The 17,301-nt window shown below is 48.7% G+C and overlaps 1 protein-coding gene across 1 annotated transcript; it reads right to left on the bottom strand.

Annotated features, from left to right (window-relative positions):
• Window positions 1-8,648: 8,648 nt before the first annotated feature.
• LOC307062975 (serum basic protease inhibitor-like) lies at window positions 8,649-13,386 on the bottom strand. Its single transcript, XM_079718939.1, has 3 exons — window positions 13,279-13,386; window positions 9,708-9,899; window positions 8,649-9,248 (listed from the first exon to the last, which is right to left on the bottom strand). Exons 1-3 carry the CDS (start codon window positions 13,370-13,372, stop codon window positions 9,238-9,240), a joined length of 297 nt encoding a protein of 98 aa, XP_079575065.1. The 5' UTR covers window positions 13,373-13,386; the 3' UTR covers window positions 8,649-9,237.
• Window positions 13,387-17,301: the final 3,915 nt, after the last annotated feature.

Below are 17,301 nucleotides of genomic sequence, written 5' to 3'. Positions count from 1 at the left end.
GATCTGTCCATTGGTGAAAGTGGGGTGTTAAAGTCCCCTACTATGATTGTGTTACTGTCGATTTCCCCTTTTATGGCTGTTAGTATTTGCCTTATGTATTGAGGTGCTCCTATGTTGGGTGCATAAATATTTACAATTGTTATATCTTCTTCTTGGATCGATCCCTTTATCGTTATGTAGTGTCCTTCTTTGTCTCTTCTAATAGTCTTTATTTTAAAGTCTATTTTGTCTGATATAAGAATTGCTACTCCAGCTTTCTTTTGATTTCCATTTGCATGGAATATCTTTTTCCATCCCCTTACTTTCAATCTGTATGTGTCTCTAGGTCTGAAGTGGGTCTCTTGTAGACAGCATATATATGGGTCTTGTTTTTGTATCCATTCAGCCACTCTGTGTCTTTTGGTGGGAGCATTTAGTCCATTTACATTTAAGGTAATTATTGATATGTATGTTCCTATTCCCATTTCCTTAATGGCTTTGGGTTCGTTATTGTAGGTATAGTCCTTCTGTTGTGTTTCTTGCCTAGAGAAGTTCCTTTAGCATTTGTTGTAAAGCTGGTTTGGTGGTGCTGAACTCTCTCAGCTTTTGCTTGTCTGTAAAGGTTTTAATTTCTCCATCAAATCTGAATGAGATCCTTGCTGGGTAGAGTAATCTTGGTTGCAGGTTTCTCTCCTTCATCACTTTAATTATGTCCTGCCATTCCCTTCTGGCTTGTAGAGTTTCTGCTGAGAGATCAGCTGTTAACCTGATGGGGATTCCCTTGTGTGTTATTTGTTGTTTTTCCCTTGCTGCTTTTAATATGATTTCTTTGTGTTTAATTTTTGACAGTTTGATTAATATGTGTCTTGGCGTATTTCTTCTTGGATTTATTCTGTATGGGACTCTCTGTGCCTCCTGGACTTGATTAACTATTTCCTTTCCCATATTAGGGAAGTTTTCAACTATAATCTCTTCAAATATTTTCTCAGTCCCTTTCTTTTTCTCTTCTTCTTCTGGAACCCCTATAATTCGAATGTTGGTGCGTTTAATGTTGTCCCAGAGGTCTCTGAGACTGTCCTCTGTTCTTTTCATTCTTTTTTCTTTATTTTTCTCTGCATCAGTTATTTCCACTATTTTATCTTCCACCTCACTTATCCGTTCTTCTGCCTCAGTTATTCTGCTATTGATCCCATCTAGAGTATTTTTCATTTCATTTATTGTGTTTTTAATCGATGCTTGATTCATCTTTAGTTCTTCTAGGTCCTTGTTAACTGTTTCTTGCATATTGTCTATTCTATTTCCAAGATTTTGGATCTGGGAAATAGAATCTTGGATCAGCTTTACTATCATTATTCTGAATTCTTTTTCAGGTAGACTGCCTATTACCTCTTCATTTGTTAGGTCTGGTAGGTTTTTATCTTGCTCCTTCACCTGCTGTGTGTTTTTCTGCTTTCTCATTTTGCTTATGTTACTGTGTTTGGGGTCTCCTTTTTGCAGGCTGCAGATTCGTAGTTCCCGTTGTTTTTGGTGTCTGTCCCCCGTGGCTAAGGTTGTTTCAGTAGGTTGTGTAGGCTTCCTGGTGGGGGGGACTAATGCCTGTGTTCTGGTGGTTGAAGCTCGATCTTGTCTTTCTGGTGGACAGGTCCACGTCTGGTGGTGTGTTTTGGGGTGCCTGTGGCCTTATTATGTTTTTAGGTATCCTCTCTGCTAATGGGTGGGGTTGTGTTCCTGCCTTGCTAGTTGCTTGGCATAGGGTGACCAGCACTGTAGCTTGCTGGTCGTTGACTGAAGCTGGGTGCTGGTGTTGAGATGGAGATCCCTGGGAGATTTTCGCTGCTTGATATTATGTGGAGCTGGGAGGTCTCTTGTGGACCCGTGTCCTGAGGTTGGCTCTCCCACTTCAGAGGCACAGCACTAACTCCTGGCTGCAGCACCAAGAGCCTTTCATCCACCCGGCTCAGAATAACAGTGAGAAAAAGTAGAAAGAAAGAATTAGTAGAAGAAAGAAAGAGAGATTGAAAGAAAGGAAGAAGGGAAGTAAGGAAGGAAGGAAGGAAGAAAGAAAGAAAGGAGGGAGGGAGGAAGGATGGAAAGAAAGGAAAGAAAGGAGGGAGGGAGGGAGGAATGAAAGCAAAAGGAAGAGTGAATGGAAGAAGAGAGGGAGGGAGGGAGGAAGGAAAGAAAGAAAGAAAGACAGGAGGGAGGGAGGGAGGGAGGAAGGAAAGAAAAAGAAAGTCGAAAGAAGAAGGGTGGGAGGGAGGGAGGGATAGAGGAAAGAAAAAGAAAGAAGGAAAGGAGGAGCGGAGGGAGGGAGGGAGGAAGGGAAGGGAGGAAAAAAAGAAAGAGCAGGTAAAGTAAAATAGAATAAAGTATGAAATATAGTAGCGTTATTAAAATTAAAAAGTAATTATTGAAAAAAAACACGGACCGAAAGAACCCTGGGACATATGGTGGAAGCAAAGCTATACAGAGAGAATCTTACACAGAAGATTACACATACACATTCACAAAAAGAGAGCAGGGGGAAAAATCAAAAATCTTGCTCTCCAAGTCCACCTCCTCGATTTGGGATAATTCGTTGTAAAAAGAGGAAAAGGGCGAAAAGTCTGAAATCTTGCTAAGTCCACCTCCTTAATTTGAGATAATTCGTTGTAAAAAGAGGGAAAAAAAGGGGGGGAAAGTCTTAAATCTTGTCCTCAAGGTCCACTTCCTCAATTTGGGATGATTCGCTGTCCATTCATGCACTCCACAGACGCAGGGCACATCAAATGGACCGTGGAGCTTATTCCGCTGCCTCGGAGGCTGCACAGAGAGATTTCCCTGTCTCTGCTCTCACAGCTCCCGGGTCTCAGCCTTGGACCTGGCCCCGCCTCTGCGCGTAGGTCGCCGGAGGGCGTCCGTTCTTCGCTCAGACAGGACGGGTTTAAAGGAGCCGCTGATTCGGGGGCTCTGGCTCACTCAGGCAGAGGGGAGGGAGGGGAATGCCCTCTCCTCGCGCACCAGGCAACAAAAGGGAAAAAAGTCTCTTGCCTCTCCGGTAGCTCCAGACCCTTTCCCCGGACTCCCTCCGGGCTAGCACTAACCCCTTCAGGGTCTCTTCCTGCCGCCAGCCCCAGACCTCTCCCTGCGCTCCGACTGAAAGCCGATACCCGAGCCTCAGCTCCCAGCCCCGCCCGCCCTGGCGGCCGAGCAGACAAGTCTCTCTGGCTGGTGTGTGCCTGAGGGCACCGATCCTCTGTGCCAAAATCTCTCTGCTTTGCCCTCCACACCCCTGTTGCTGTGCTCTCCTCCGCTACTCCGAAGCTTTCCCCCTCCGCCACCTGCAGTCTCCGCCCTCGAAGGGGCTTGTAGTGTGTAGAAACCTTCCCTCCTTCACGGCTCCCTCCCACTGGTGCAGGTCCCGTCCATATCCTATTGTCTCAGTTTATTCTTTTTTTCTTTTGACCTACCCAGGTATGTGGGGAGTTTCTTGCCTTTTGGGGGGTCTGAGGTCTTCTGTCAGCGTTCAGTAGGTGTTCTGTTGGAGTTGTTCCACGTGTAGATGAATTTCTGATGTATCTGTGGGGAGGAAGGTGATCTCCGCGTCTTACTCTTCCGCCATCTTCCTCCGGCTCGGCAGCAAGTGCTTTTTATGACAGGCAAGCTTCACATGCTTTCTCTCACTCAATCCTTAGAGTGGAAGAGAGGGTGTTAAAGAGGAGGAAGGGGGAGGGGTGCTCAGGGAGGCGTCCCGACTTTCTTCATACCACTCAGGCAAAAGCTGAACCTTCTTGCTGTGACTGCTGCCCAGCCAGGGATGGCAGTGTGACCTTGGGCAAGAACTGTCTCTCTCAGATGCTCACTCCACATCTTTAAGATGGCCTGGGTGGTCTCCGAAATCTGTAAAGTCTCTTTCTGCCTGAATGGAGGAATTCGGGGGTGCCAGGCCAGGTGCTGGGAGTGGGGAAGGCCCGAGAGGGGGACTCGGAGTGGGGCGAGTGTCCTAGGCCTTGGGAGTCAGTCCCCTCAGCAGCCTCTGGCTGCCCTCCCCAGACCTCAGGCAACAAAGTCCCCACATTGTGTCCCAGAAGCAAAGACATGCACTAGAGCACTGAATCCAGCCAGGTGCAGGGGTCTCCCTTCCCGCGGCTGCACTTCAGATGCCTTGTCTCCCCAAGGTCCCTGGAGGGAGTGCCTCAGCTGAACTGCTTCCATCTCCTTCCACCCAGCCAGATGTCCCAGAGTTGGGAGCACCCCACTTCCCCGAACCAGAAGCTCCGACCTCCTACCAGTACCGTCTCCCATCCTGCCTGGTGGAGGCCCCTGGGGTTACCACTGGGCATCTGGCAGACGGTGGCACAGCTGGCCTGGCAGCGCTTGAGGTTGGCCACGCATTCCCCATCTGAGAGGCACTCCTGCGTGCAGTTCAGGTCCACTTCTAGCGCAGGGCACACGCCTGATTTCTCTGCTCCTGTGCCTGGGAGGCGGTTGGGCAGTGAGGGACCAGAGTCCTAGTCTCGGAGGATGCCCATCTCCTGTCCTAGGACCACAAATCTCAGTCTCCCAGGATATCTCTGTCTCTGGCCCTGGGTGCCTCCCTACAGCCTTCAGAGAATCCCACCAGGCCCCACTGCTGCCACCAGGGGGCAGGAAGGGCCTTCCTTAAAATGTGGTTCCTAATGGTTGAGGTACTGGTGACTTGATCCCAAAGAGAACCAGCAGAAGTCCCCAACCCCACCTACATTTTTGAGGAACCAGAGGGTCAAATAAAGGGCAGGATGGGGTGGGCAAGGGACTTGACCTGGATGAGACCTATCACTGAAGCAAGAGGGCTTTAGGTTACCTCTGAGGAAGAAAGGGACAATTTCAGGAAACAGACAGTGACGCTCCTTGGACACTGAGGAACTCCCTGAGGGGGCTTATGAAAGGTGGGTGACACTACAAACAAAAGGCTATTTATTCCTTTCTTGAATGCAGTAGGCGGCACATTTAACAAGGAGTCAGGAATCAAGAAAACTAAAAGTCTATGTGCTTTTAGGCAAGTGCTTTGGTCTGTGGTATTCAAAGCACTTTAGCACCATAACCAACATGGTCTTCACAAATATACAAACCCATGGGACTTCCCTGGTGGTGCAGTGATTAAGAATCTGCCTGCCAATGCAGGGGAAATGGGTTTGAACCCTGGTCCGGGAAGATAGCACATGCCACAGAGCCACTAAGCTCATGCGCCATGACTACTGAGCCTGCACTCTAAACCCCACGAACTACAACTACTGAGCCCTGATTTCCAGGAGCTGCCCAGGCACCACAGTTGGACTCATGTCTCCTGCTGAGCATAAACTATTTTATAGGATGTCAGTATCAGACAAAGTCATTCTGTGCCCGTGATGGGTTAAGACAAAAAGTGGAACTTCCCTGGTGGCACAGTGGTTAAGAATCTGCCTGCCAATGCAGGGGACATGGGTTCGAGCCCTGGTCCGGGAAGATCCCACATGCCGTGGAGCAACCAAGCCTGTGTGCCACAACTACTGAGCCTGCACTCTAGAGCCCGTGAACCACAACTACTGAAGCCCGTATGCCTAGAGCCCATGCTGCGCAACAAGAGAAGCCACCGCAATGAGAAGCCCATGCTCCACAATGAAGAGTAGCCCCTGCTCACCTCAACTAGAGAAAGCCCACGTGCCGCAATGAAGACCCAACACAGCCAGAAACAAATAAATAAATAAATTAATTAATAAGTAAGTAAGTAAATAAATAAATAAATGGACACCCTGTAATCATGGTTGAACACAGACAAAACAAGCTAAGTTAACAAGCCACCAAAATGACCAAGCATCTCCCTATTCTGCCTCATATGAGTGACTGATGCTGCTTTACCAAATACAGTTCTAAACTCTATCTTGTCCTCTCTTCTTAGAGTTAAGATTACGATACATATTCAGAGAACTGCCCCACTTCCTGACAGCATCATCCAAAGCAAAGCCAGCTTATGAAACCTTCCTCAAATCACCTAACCATAGCACATTTCTTTAGGTCTTTTCTAACATCCTCTTAATGAGATGCTAGGTGGTTCCCCAAGGTGTGTGTTCTCCTTGCTGTAGTGAGTAATAAACCCAACTGGTTCAACCGGCAACAGGAGTGTTTCTGGAGGTGTGTGGCTAGAGACATTGACAGGTAGAATCATTAGCCTTATTTTGTAAAAAAGGAAAGAGAAACTCAGAGATTTGGAGAGATATTCCCAAGACTATAAGGTAGTAAGTGACAGAACCAGCTCTTTCTATTTTCTCATATTTAAAGACCCTGCTATGTGAGTCTCTATGCATCAGTTTCCTTATCTGTAGTGATGCAGTTAGACACTGTTCTCCAAAGGTCTCTCCAGCTCACGTCTTCCTAGAGGCAGGGGCATGAAAACATTGTCAAAGTGGCTTGGCTTGGGAGAGCTGGGACCTCCTTTTGACTGAGAACCCAGTGGATTCTAAACAAGTCATTCCCACAATGCCTTGCAGCTGGGAAGGTCTAATAATGAACTTGAAGTGTGGTGCATCCTGGGAAATACCTCCATAAGCCTTGGATTCCTGCCCCACCTACATCCTACCCGCTCCTCTCAGCCACCCTCACTTAGGTGTTCATATTTCCACAGTATCTGATTGCCACAGCCCTTGACCTACTGGGGAAAGGAAGACTGGAGGGTGGGGCTTCCCTTCCCTGGTGGCGTAGTGGTTAGGACCCCGCCTGTCAATGCAGGGGACGCGGGTTCGAGCCCTGGTCCGGGAAGATCCCACATGCCGCGGAGCAACTAAGCCCATGCGCCACAACTACTGAGCCTGTGCTCTAGAGCCCATGCTCCGCAACAAGAGAAGTCACCGCGATGAGAAGCCCGTGCACCGCAACGAAGAGTAGCCCCCGCTCACCGCAACTAGAGAAAGCCCCCGCGCAGCAACAAAGACCCAACGCAGACAAAATTAATTAATTAAATAAATCACACACACACAAAAAAGACTGGAGGGTGACCTGGGAGCTGTGATCCTACTGACCATCCTCTTATTCTTACACTAACCTCATCTCCAGCCCAGTGAGGGGGCACCTCAGGAAGGTGCCAACCATCCTAGCAGCATAAATTGTATGGAGCTCTAAAGAGTCATTCCCTTAACTCTGAGTCCTGAGAATCTGAAAGATGGTGAAAGGGACTTAGCAAATGTTAAGAAACTAAAAGAGACTTGGGTGGTGGTGGAGGGGTACTGCCCTGACGGCTATCTCCCAATGTCTGTAGAACTAACAAAGACAGCAGAGTTTGTCTGTAGGGTTCTTAGGAAGAGAATCAGGACCAATGTGGAAACACAGGGCCAGAGAGGAGGGGGACTCTTATTGGTTCAATAGGACAGAAGAGTGTTCTATTCATGAATGCTACCAGCTGGCACCTGCTGCCCAAGAGAAAGTGAGCTCCCCCTAGCAGGAGGTAAAAAACACTGAGGTTGGTTGACTAGCTACCTTCTATGAAATTTTAACATTTAATTATTCAGAAGCCTTCTCCAGTGTTTTTCCAAAACCGAATTTCTCTTCCACTGGTACCTCTACACACCCATATGGCTCAGCTCTAATGAGTCTGCTTCTTAGAGATGATAAAAGCGGCTGCCTCCCTCCCCTCAGGAGCTGGGACTAGCAGAAGGGAGCAGAAAACTCAAGCTGTGGAACCAGGGCTCTCATGCAAATACGGTGGTTCCCCCACCCCTCGTAGGTAACTTCTGTTCCCCTACTCTGTACAGGGGGACTCCCAGGTTCATTGTATTCAGGGTTGGGTGGACTCTGAGGAACAAGTTGAGGTCTCCTCGTGATGCTCAAAGGCTACTTGGAAACAAATACAGACTCCGACCTGGGAAATGGACGGATGTACAGTCTCTGTTCTCATCTCTGCCTCTTTGTCTTGCCCCAAAGCTCCTGTTTGCCCTCTTCTCTCTACCTGACAGAATCCCACTCACCCTTCCAAACTCAGCTCAGTCATCGCCTCTTCTGGGAAACTGGCCTAGACCTCTTCAGGGAGGCTGGCCTTGACCTCTTCAGAGAAGCTGGCCTTGACCTCTTCAGGAAAGCTGGCCTTGACCTCTTCAGGTGACAGCCAGGGCCTCCACCTCAGCTCCCTCAGTAGCCCCAGGAAACTAATCCTCCAGCTAACTGACATCTCCGTGCTCCCATTTCCTCCCTCGCAGTATCATTTGGAAAATCCAAAAAATAATTTGGGGAAAATGACAAGCACAGAGCCTGGTACATGGCCAGTCTCACAAAAAAGGGTAGTTGCCCTTCTTTAACAGAAGTAAGAAGCCCCCTCTCCATACAAATGACCTTGTGGAAGGGTGTTCCTTGGAAAAATGGACAATTGAGCCTCATGCTTCTTCTTTTGTCCTTCTAAGAGTCCAGGAGAACAACTTGCCCCCAAATTTGACCTGGCCCAAGAAGTAAAGAAAGAAAGCTTTCATGTTGAGGTGTCTCCCAGATATTTTTGTAGCTTGGGGTGCCCATTAAGAGGTAGATGGTATTGTAATAGGTTTTCTTCCAATACTTGGTAGGGCCCAGTCTGAGGGCAGAAAGAGGGGAGGTGTCCACTGCTCTGCAGAATAATGAGAAGGACCACCATCTCCATGGACAGTGTTGGATAAGGTTCTTAGGTGCAAAAATCAGATTCCACGCAAGTTAGCTTAATTAGGAAATTATTTTATTGATTATAAGGATGTAGAATTTTAAATGACAGATAGGAAAATGTTCAAGGAAAATGTTCAACATCGCGGTAGGGGAAAGGGACTTCTTTAATGAAAAGACTTCTGCCATCACTGATTCTCGGAACTCGATTCCAGAAATTATACCAACGATACCCACAAGGAGAATAGTGATGGTGGGGAGGGGGATGAAGGTGAGGATGCAGTGAGGATGAGGGTTAGGACTAGAATACTTGCTTCAAATCCCAGGCCCTGTAGTCACTCCAGTCATGAGGAATGTGCTCCTGCATTCATTCCTTCCTTCCTCAAATACTTATGGACAGTCTACTTTGTGACAGGAACCGTGCTAAGCGCTAGGGATAAAGGGAAGACTTTCTCTCATGGCGCTTAGAGCTGACTGGATGAGACAAAGCTAAAGCAAGTAGACCCATGGGGGGAAGGAGAGAGCCAGGGTTCTGCTGAGGAGGGTGGGGTTGAGAAGGAAGCCGGGGAGGCTGAACTGTTTCAGAAGCAGCCACAACCAGCCCTGCGTGGGTCCTCCTTGGACTTCAGCATGTTGAGGGAGCACAGTTCACTGGTCCTCTGCAAAAAGAAAGGGACTGGTTAAATGACATCTCTGAAGCCCCAGACTTGGACACGGTACACTCTGTTGGGTCCTAGACCATCCCAGAAATGAGCAACCACAGTCCTCCCAGAACCAGGATGACCAACAAGAAGGAAGTGAGTTTTCCAAGCCTAGGTGGGGTGCTCAGGAACTCTGCAGACCTGCTCTGTAGGGGGGCTGACTCAGTGTTCCCATCTGAAAAAGGGGAGCATGTGAGGAGGCTCAGATTCTCATGATGGGGCTTCTAGGGTGACCTTCGGCCAAGCTGGCCCGTGGAGGATCTGCTCAGTGTGTGGTTTCACAGGACACTGCAGCCACTTCTCCTGGGAGGCAGCGAGGAGGAAAGACACTGAGCAGCTGTGAATGGTGGGTGGCCCCCTTAGCCCCTTCTCTTTCCCCAGCCCTTCCCCTCCCACCCTGCCCAGCCCCTGTCTTACTCAAAAAACCACTGGAAAAACCACAGGTCTTCATGCAGTCCTCTGATGTCAGGAAGTTGTTTTGCCTGCCCCCACAGCCGCCATATTCGAAGATCTCGCAGAGCCTGGAGCTGGCATTGTAGAAGTACCTCGGAAATATGGCCATGCAGAGACCAGTGTAGGGAGGGTCCAGGCAGAAGGCAGGCCGTGGGTCTGCAAGGATGGGAGGGACTCTAGGTCAGTTATGAGGATGGTCATCAAAGCTTGGTCTATAAGGTCAACAACAGCAACACCCAGCTTGTTTGCAATAGAGAATGTTGGGGTGCAGGGGTGTGAAGTGTGAAAAGGCCAGTCGAGGGCCTGTGCTCCGACACATTACTATTAATGTTGTGGTGTGACCACGATATGGTAATCACCTTAAAAAATTATATCTTCTTCATGAAGCATTTATGGATTAATTGCCATAATACCTTAGATTAGTTTTGAAACAGTCTACAAAAAAAAGAGGACCCACATCAATAATATTCTCCACATGTTGATAATTGTTGAAGCTGGATGATGGGTAAATGGGGTTTATAACACTATTCTCTGTACGTAATTGAATGGTTGAAAGTTTCCACTGTTAAAAAAAAAAAGTGTGAAGAGAATCCCCTGGTGGTCCAGTGGTTAGGACTCCGTTTTTCCACTGCAGGGGGCCCAGGTTCGATCCCTGGTCAGGGAACTAATATCCCACAAGCTGAGTGGTGCAGCCAAAAAAAAAAAAAAAAAGTGTGAAGGAATCACGATGTAACGGAGAAAGGCATGAAAGAAAACACAACAGTGTGTTAGCTTTGGTTACCTCATGGGGACTGGAATAATGGAATATTGAGGGAATATTGATATTGTGATTTATAATAAATATATATTTGTCCTTCATCCCATTTCTGGTAACAGACTCCTAAAACCCCTGGAATTGCCAAAGTGAATAGAGCTATAAGTTGTCTTTTGTTATGGGATGGAGGTGACTGACTATTGGGAAGCCCCTAGTAACCCGAGGATGGGCGCTGGTTACCACAGGAACTAACTGCCTGACCAGAGGGTTGGAACTTTCATTCCCACCCTCCTCCATGGCCTCCCCCAGCCCCGCTCAGGGAGGGGAAAGGGGCTGGAGGTTGAACAATCACCAGTGGCCATGACTAGGTAGTGAAACCTGCATAAAACCCTCAACACACCAAGGCATTCATGTTTTTCAGAAGAACTGGGATGGACCCAGGGAACAACATAGGTACACACTCCATCATGGCTCACCTGGACCCCTGCAGCAGCCTGCCCATGGGCCTCTGTCTTTGCCCTTGGCCCCCTAGAGGCCACTCTCCACACTGCAGCCGCAGGGACCCTGTTACAACTTGAATCCTATCCCATTGCTCCCATGACCAAGCCCTCATCCCTCTCAGTCAAATTCTGACTCTTATCTTACACGACCTGCCCCATGGCCCCTCTGCCTCATGCCCTTCCGCACCACCCCCCCTTCACCCACTCAGCTCCAGCCACCCGGGTCCTGGCTGCTGCTCAAACACACCAGGCACGGTTTACTGCAGCCTCTGCTCCAGCACCTCCTGATCATAGAAGGTTTGCCGACCAGTCTGTGGAAAGAGCACAGCCTCCTTTATCCCCATCACTCTCTTCAAACTCTTCTTCACGACCTGGCATATTATTTTCCCCTTTCTCTGTGATCTGTCTCCCTCTTAGGAGGCAAGTTAGTTTGCTATTTTGTGTACAGCTGTTTCCCCACATCAAGAACAATGCTTGCAAGGACTTGAGAAATATTGTTAATGGAATTGACCTCTCAGTTCATGCTCATGCTAAGTGTACGTTCATTGAATACAATGGATATCACTGAATTGCTGTTAGTGAAAAGTCTATTTAATGAGGAGGCAAGGCTATAGAACCATGAATCTAGCTCTAACATTCTATATCTTGAGAGGATAGTAAAGTGATGGACGGGGAGCAAGGGGGAGGGCATTGAGTTTTGACTAATCTTGTTCCCGCCTGGAAGGAAAGCAGCCGTCGGTCCACGAACAGACTCACAGCAGTGCGAGATTTCTTGCCCTCCCTGTAGTTGCCTCAGGCAGAGCAGAAGTTCAGCCGCCCCGCACTTTTCTGATTAATTTTAATAATAGAGAAATAATCATTATTTGACACCTAAATATTTTGGTCTGGGAAGGGGAAGATAAGTAGACTAAGTCTTCCAGATAAATACCTCTTGGGGGGAAATGGACATCATTGGTTATGAAATTCATGATTGGTTGGTTATCCCTTCAGAGAACCTGTGTAACACGTGTCCCCAGTCAGGTGAGGAAACCACAGACGACTTGCCCCAGCACACACAGCAGGTAAGTATTTAGGTCACCATGATACTATCATGTCACAACCCATTTGATAACTACCTGATTCTGCCAGGAATTCTGAAAATACAGATAACTGGTAAGAGTTTCTGGGAGCACCGACGCATACTAAACACAACCCTGCCCCTGAGCCACAGTCACCAAATTAAAGGGGAGAGTGACTCCGGGTTTTCTCCCTGAGAGCAAATATGTGGTGTCCCTACTGACACCAACCAATTCTGCAACGCCAATTGGGCGTCCCACGAGTCAATTCACTTCTGACACTAAAACCACAGAGTTAGTGCAGATTCAACAATATGAGGGCTCAGTCCCACAAGACAGCCCCCATTTCAAATGTCAGTCACAAGTCCTGGGGTCACCCATACATGTGACCAACTTGCTATAAATTCGGAGGTTCCATGACCCTACTTTCCATTTTCAGTAATTTATTAGAACCACCCACAGAACTCAGGAAAGCCCCTTACTTACTGCTCCCAGTTTATTACAAAGGTTGAAGCTCAGGGATGGCTGAATGGAGGAGACACATAGGGCAAAGGGGGGTTGAGGGGCGCAGAGCCTCCATGCCCTCTCAGGACACTCTCCCCTCACATCACCTCGAATGTTCACCACTCTGGACGTTCTCCAAAACCCTGAAGTTTACGGTTTTTTATTGAGGTTTCAATAGGTCAGCAAATTGATTGAATCATTGGTCACTGATGATTGAACTCAGCCTCAGTACTTACCCTCTCCTCTCCCCAGAAGTACTACAGGTTGAAAGTTCTAATTCTCTAAGCACCTGATGAGACTTTTTGGAGATGGGCCCCATCCTTAAGCTATCCTGGGTCCCCTTCCTTGACTCATCGCATTACCATACAGAAGACAGTAAATTCCAAGGGTTGCAGGACATCTGGGCCAGGAACCAGGACAAGGATCAAATATGGAGCTTTTCATTACACTACAGTGAGGGTCAGGGACAAGGCAGTGACCAGGAATAGTCTCAGAGATGGGGTCCCTGGTCTGGTGGAGTTCGGTGGGATACTTTTATTAAAAGCTGAGACATAATGATTCCTTTTGAGAGTCATGAAATGTCCCTGGAGTTCCAACTGCCCAGCTTCCCAGGAGAAATCCAGAGAGGCTGTCAGCACGCACCCCACCCCTGCACCCCACCCCTTCCATGGACTCCCCTCATCCCTCCCCAGCCTGTACAGGAGAGGTGAGCCGGGACTTACCTCTAACATGGCTAATGTGTTTACCCCCTGGGGTGCAGGCCACCAGGGTGCCCAGGAGGACGAGAAGGGCGATGGAGAAGCAGAGCTGGCTCATGTTCGTGGCCTGGCAGGAGGGCTTCTGAGGGAAGCTGGGGGCTGACCGAGCTTTTCATATCCCAGCTGAGGGGTGGGACGGGCAATGAGGAGGGGAGTGAGGAAGGGGCGGAGCTGGGCTCAGTCCTGTTTATTGCGTAATCTCCCCACCTAACCTGCTTCTGCCTGCTGGAGCCAAATGCCCAGTAACAGCGCTTCTCAGACTTGACTCTGCCTGTGGGTCTTGTGGAAACACAGATTGTGATTCCACGGGTGGAATTTTGTCCAATATGTTGACTCAGGGAGCATCCCAGCACCTAGAGCAGTGCATGGCAGGTGATGGATGGTCAGTGAGTGGATGAGAGCAAATCAAAGGACAGATAAATGAACGGGAGTGCATTAGCTCTGGTCCTCCTTTTCAGCCTCCTGCTGATGTCATCACGTCTGGGCATCAATGCCCTTCACCCCCCACCCCAAATTCACTAACCTCAGAAGACAGGCGTGACACAGGACACCTTCCGGCAACCACTGCCACAGCTTCTCAGCTGGATGGAACTTGCTATTTACCTGGCACTGGTCCAAGCAGAAGCTGAGCTGGGGGAAGGCAATGTTCTCCTGGGAGACAAACCCTGATTTTCTGGGTAGAAAAAAGAGTAAGGGGCGTGGGCAGAGGGGAAGCAGGGAGCTGAACACGTCTCCACAGCACGACCACTCACCACCCCGCACCTGGTTACACCAACAGGAGAGCTGCCTGCCTGAGCGGACCTCAGAGGCTTGAGTGATCTGTGGGAGGCTGCAAAGATCGCCTGCAACATCTCCCCTTCTCGGGTCTCTCCACCTGTGGTTTTGGGGTCGGAGGATGTCAATTTGCATCCCAGCTCTCCCTTTCCCTAACTCTGTGACCTGTGGCCAGAAATCTCCCACCGCCCTGTGTTGTCAGGTGTCATCTGAGATCCATGCTGCCCGCGTCGTGGGGTTGCTATGGAAGCAATGGACTCAACAGACATATATTCCTTCTCCCTGCAAAGTCAGTCCTTGTAATAAGAATAATAGGGGCTTCCCTGGTGGCGCAGTGGTTAAGAATCCGCCTGCCAATGCAGGAGACACGGATACGAGCCCTGGTCCGGACTCGAACATGCCACAGAGCAACTAAGCTCGTGCACCACAACTATTGAGCCCGCGTGCTGCAACTACTGAAGCCCGCACGCCTGGAGCCCATGCTCTGTAACAAGAGAAGCCACCGCAATGAGAAGCCCACGCACCGCAACTAGAGAAAGCCCGCGTGCAACAACGAAGACCCAACACAGCTGAAAATTAATTAATTAATTAATTTTTTAACAAGAAGAAGAATAATGAGTAAGGACAGCAGTAAACACTTAGCTCCTTCCACGTGCCAGGCGTTATCCTAAGCATTGGACGTATATTAACTCATCTCATCCTCACGATAATCCTAAAAGAGGGCGAGGAAATCTTAATATTTCCTAACAATACAGAGGAGAAAATTGAGGCAACAGGAAATCTGTAATTTGCCCAAGGTCATGCTGGGTAGGAACAGGACCTGAACCCAGGAAACCGGCTTCAGAGTCTGCGCACCATGCACTCGGCTGCTTTGTAAGGTATAAAGTGCAGGCACGTGTGAAGGCTTACATACCCTCCCCTCTCCACTTGTCCCATCTATTCACTCCCAATTACAACCATGTACAGCAAGGCCCCCCCATACACACTCACTCATCCACACACAGACAAGCATCCTCCCACTAACACACACGCACACACACTAACAGCTAACACTGCCGAGATGTGCTGATTACAATTCCCTCTGTGTAAATCTTTTATCTCCTTTCATGATCACATCAAATCTCTCCTCTCTAGGGTATATTTCTACCTTACCACCTATCACAGAGGAGAAGAAATGCAGCACAGAGAGGTGAAGGCATCACCCAGCACCAAACTGCTAATCAGCAGTAGAAACAAGACCACAGTCTAGCCTTCTAGGCAATCATACACACACACACACACACTCTCACACACACACACACTCTCTCTCTCACAGACACACACACACACACACACACACACACACACACACACCCTGTGCTCCACTTCCAGGGTCAAGGAGAAGGGAGCTGGCTCAATGCCCAGAAGCCCCAGGAGCAAGCCCAGCCAAGTGTCACAGAGGCACACAGCTGGGTGATGAGCTGCAGAGGACGGGACGGGTTTGTGGCTGGCCCTTGAAGTGGGGCAGTTTTGTGGCACAGAGTCTTCCACCTGTTGGCTTTAGTCTAACTCTGGGGATTTAATGTCAGAAGGGAATTGACTTGGGGGATGCCCAGTGGGTGTCGGAGAGTTGGTTGGTGTTGGTAGAGACACCATGGATTTGGTGTCTGGGGGAAAAAACCCCAGACCCACTCGTCACTGGGCTTTGGTGGCTGAGATGCAGCTTCGGGACAGGGGAGGAATGAGTGTGGGGCAGTGCATCCAGAAACTCTTACCCATTATCTGCATGTTAACAAGTCCCTGCAGATGTCAGGTGCTTCACTGACTGGATTTTGACAGAATAGTATCTTGACTTGAACTTACCACTCACCACGAAGTGACCAGGGGCCACTCACGTATCTGCAGTTTCCCCATGTAGACAGGTGACACCTGCCATGCAGGTTCTAGGAAGGGATTACCCATCATCACATAAAGAATATTTTCACATTCCATGGCCAATGCTACCCATTTCCAGCACGATGTCTTAGTCTGGGGAGTTCACTGATGGCACAGTGGTTAAGAATCTGCCTGCCAATGCAGGGGACATGGGTTCGAGCCCTGTTCCGGGAAGATCCCACATGCCGTGGAGCAACTAAGCCTGTGTGCCACAACTACTGAGCCTGCACTCTAGAGCCCGTGAGCCACAACTACTGAAGCCCGTATGCCTAGAGCCCATGCTCCACAACAAGAGAAGCCACCGCAATGAGAAGCCCATGCTCCACAATGAAGAGTAGCCCCTGCTCACCTCAACTAGAGAAAGCCCGCGTGCCACAATGAAGACCCAACACAGCCAGAAACAATTAAATAAACAAATAAACAAATAAATAAATGGACACCCTGTAATCATGGTTGAACACAGACAAAACAAGCTAAGTTAACAAGCCACCAAAATGACCAAGCATCTCCCTATTCTGCCTCATATGAGTGACTGATGCTGCTTTACCAAATACAGTTCTAAACTCTATCTTGTCCTCTCTTCTTAGAGTTAAGATTATGATACATACTCAGAGAACTGCCCCACTTCCTGACAGCATCCATCCAAAGCAAAGCCAGCTTATGAAACCTTCCTCAAATCACCTAACCATAGCACATTTCTTTAGGTCTTTTCTAACATCCTCTTAATGAGATGCTAGGTGGTTCCCCAAGGTGTGTGTTCTCCTTGCTGTAGTGAGTAATAAACCCAACTGGTTCAACCGGCAACAGGAGTGTTTCTGGAGGTGTGTGGCTAGAGACGTTGAGAGGTAGAATCATTAGCCTTATTTTGTAAAAAAGGAAAGAGAAACTCAGAGATTTGGAGAGATATTCCCAAGACTATAAGGTAGTAAGTGACAGAACCAGCTCTTTCTATTTTCTCATATTTAAAGACCCTGCTATGTGAGTCTCTATGCATCAGTTTCCTTATCTGTAGTGATGCAGTTAGACACTGTTCTCCAAAGGTCTCTCCAGCTCACGTCTTCCTAGAGGCAGGGGCATGAAAACATTGTCAAAGTGGCTTGGCTTGGGAGAGCTGGGACCTCCTTTTGACTGAGAACCCAGTGGATTCTAAACAAGTCATTCCCACAATGCCTTGCAGCTGGGAAGGTCTAATAATGAACTTGAAGTGTGGTGCATCCTGGGAAATACCTCCATAAGCCTTGGATTCCTGCCCCACCTACATCCTACCCGCTCCTCTCAGCCACCCTCACTTAGGTGTTC

The sequence above is a fragment of the Hyperoodon ampullatus genome (assembly GCF_949752795.1).
Source record: "Hyperoodon ampullatus genome assembly, chromosome: 14".
Taxonomy (NCBI): domain Eukaryota; kingdom Metazoa; phylum Chordata; class Mammalia; order Artiodactyla; family Ziphiidae; genus Hyperoodon; species Hyperoodon ampullatus.
This window is presented reverse-complemented; position numbering and strand designations above follow the sequence as displayed.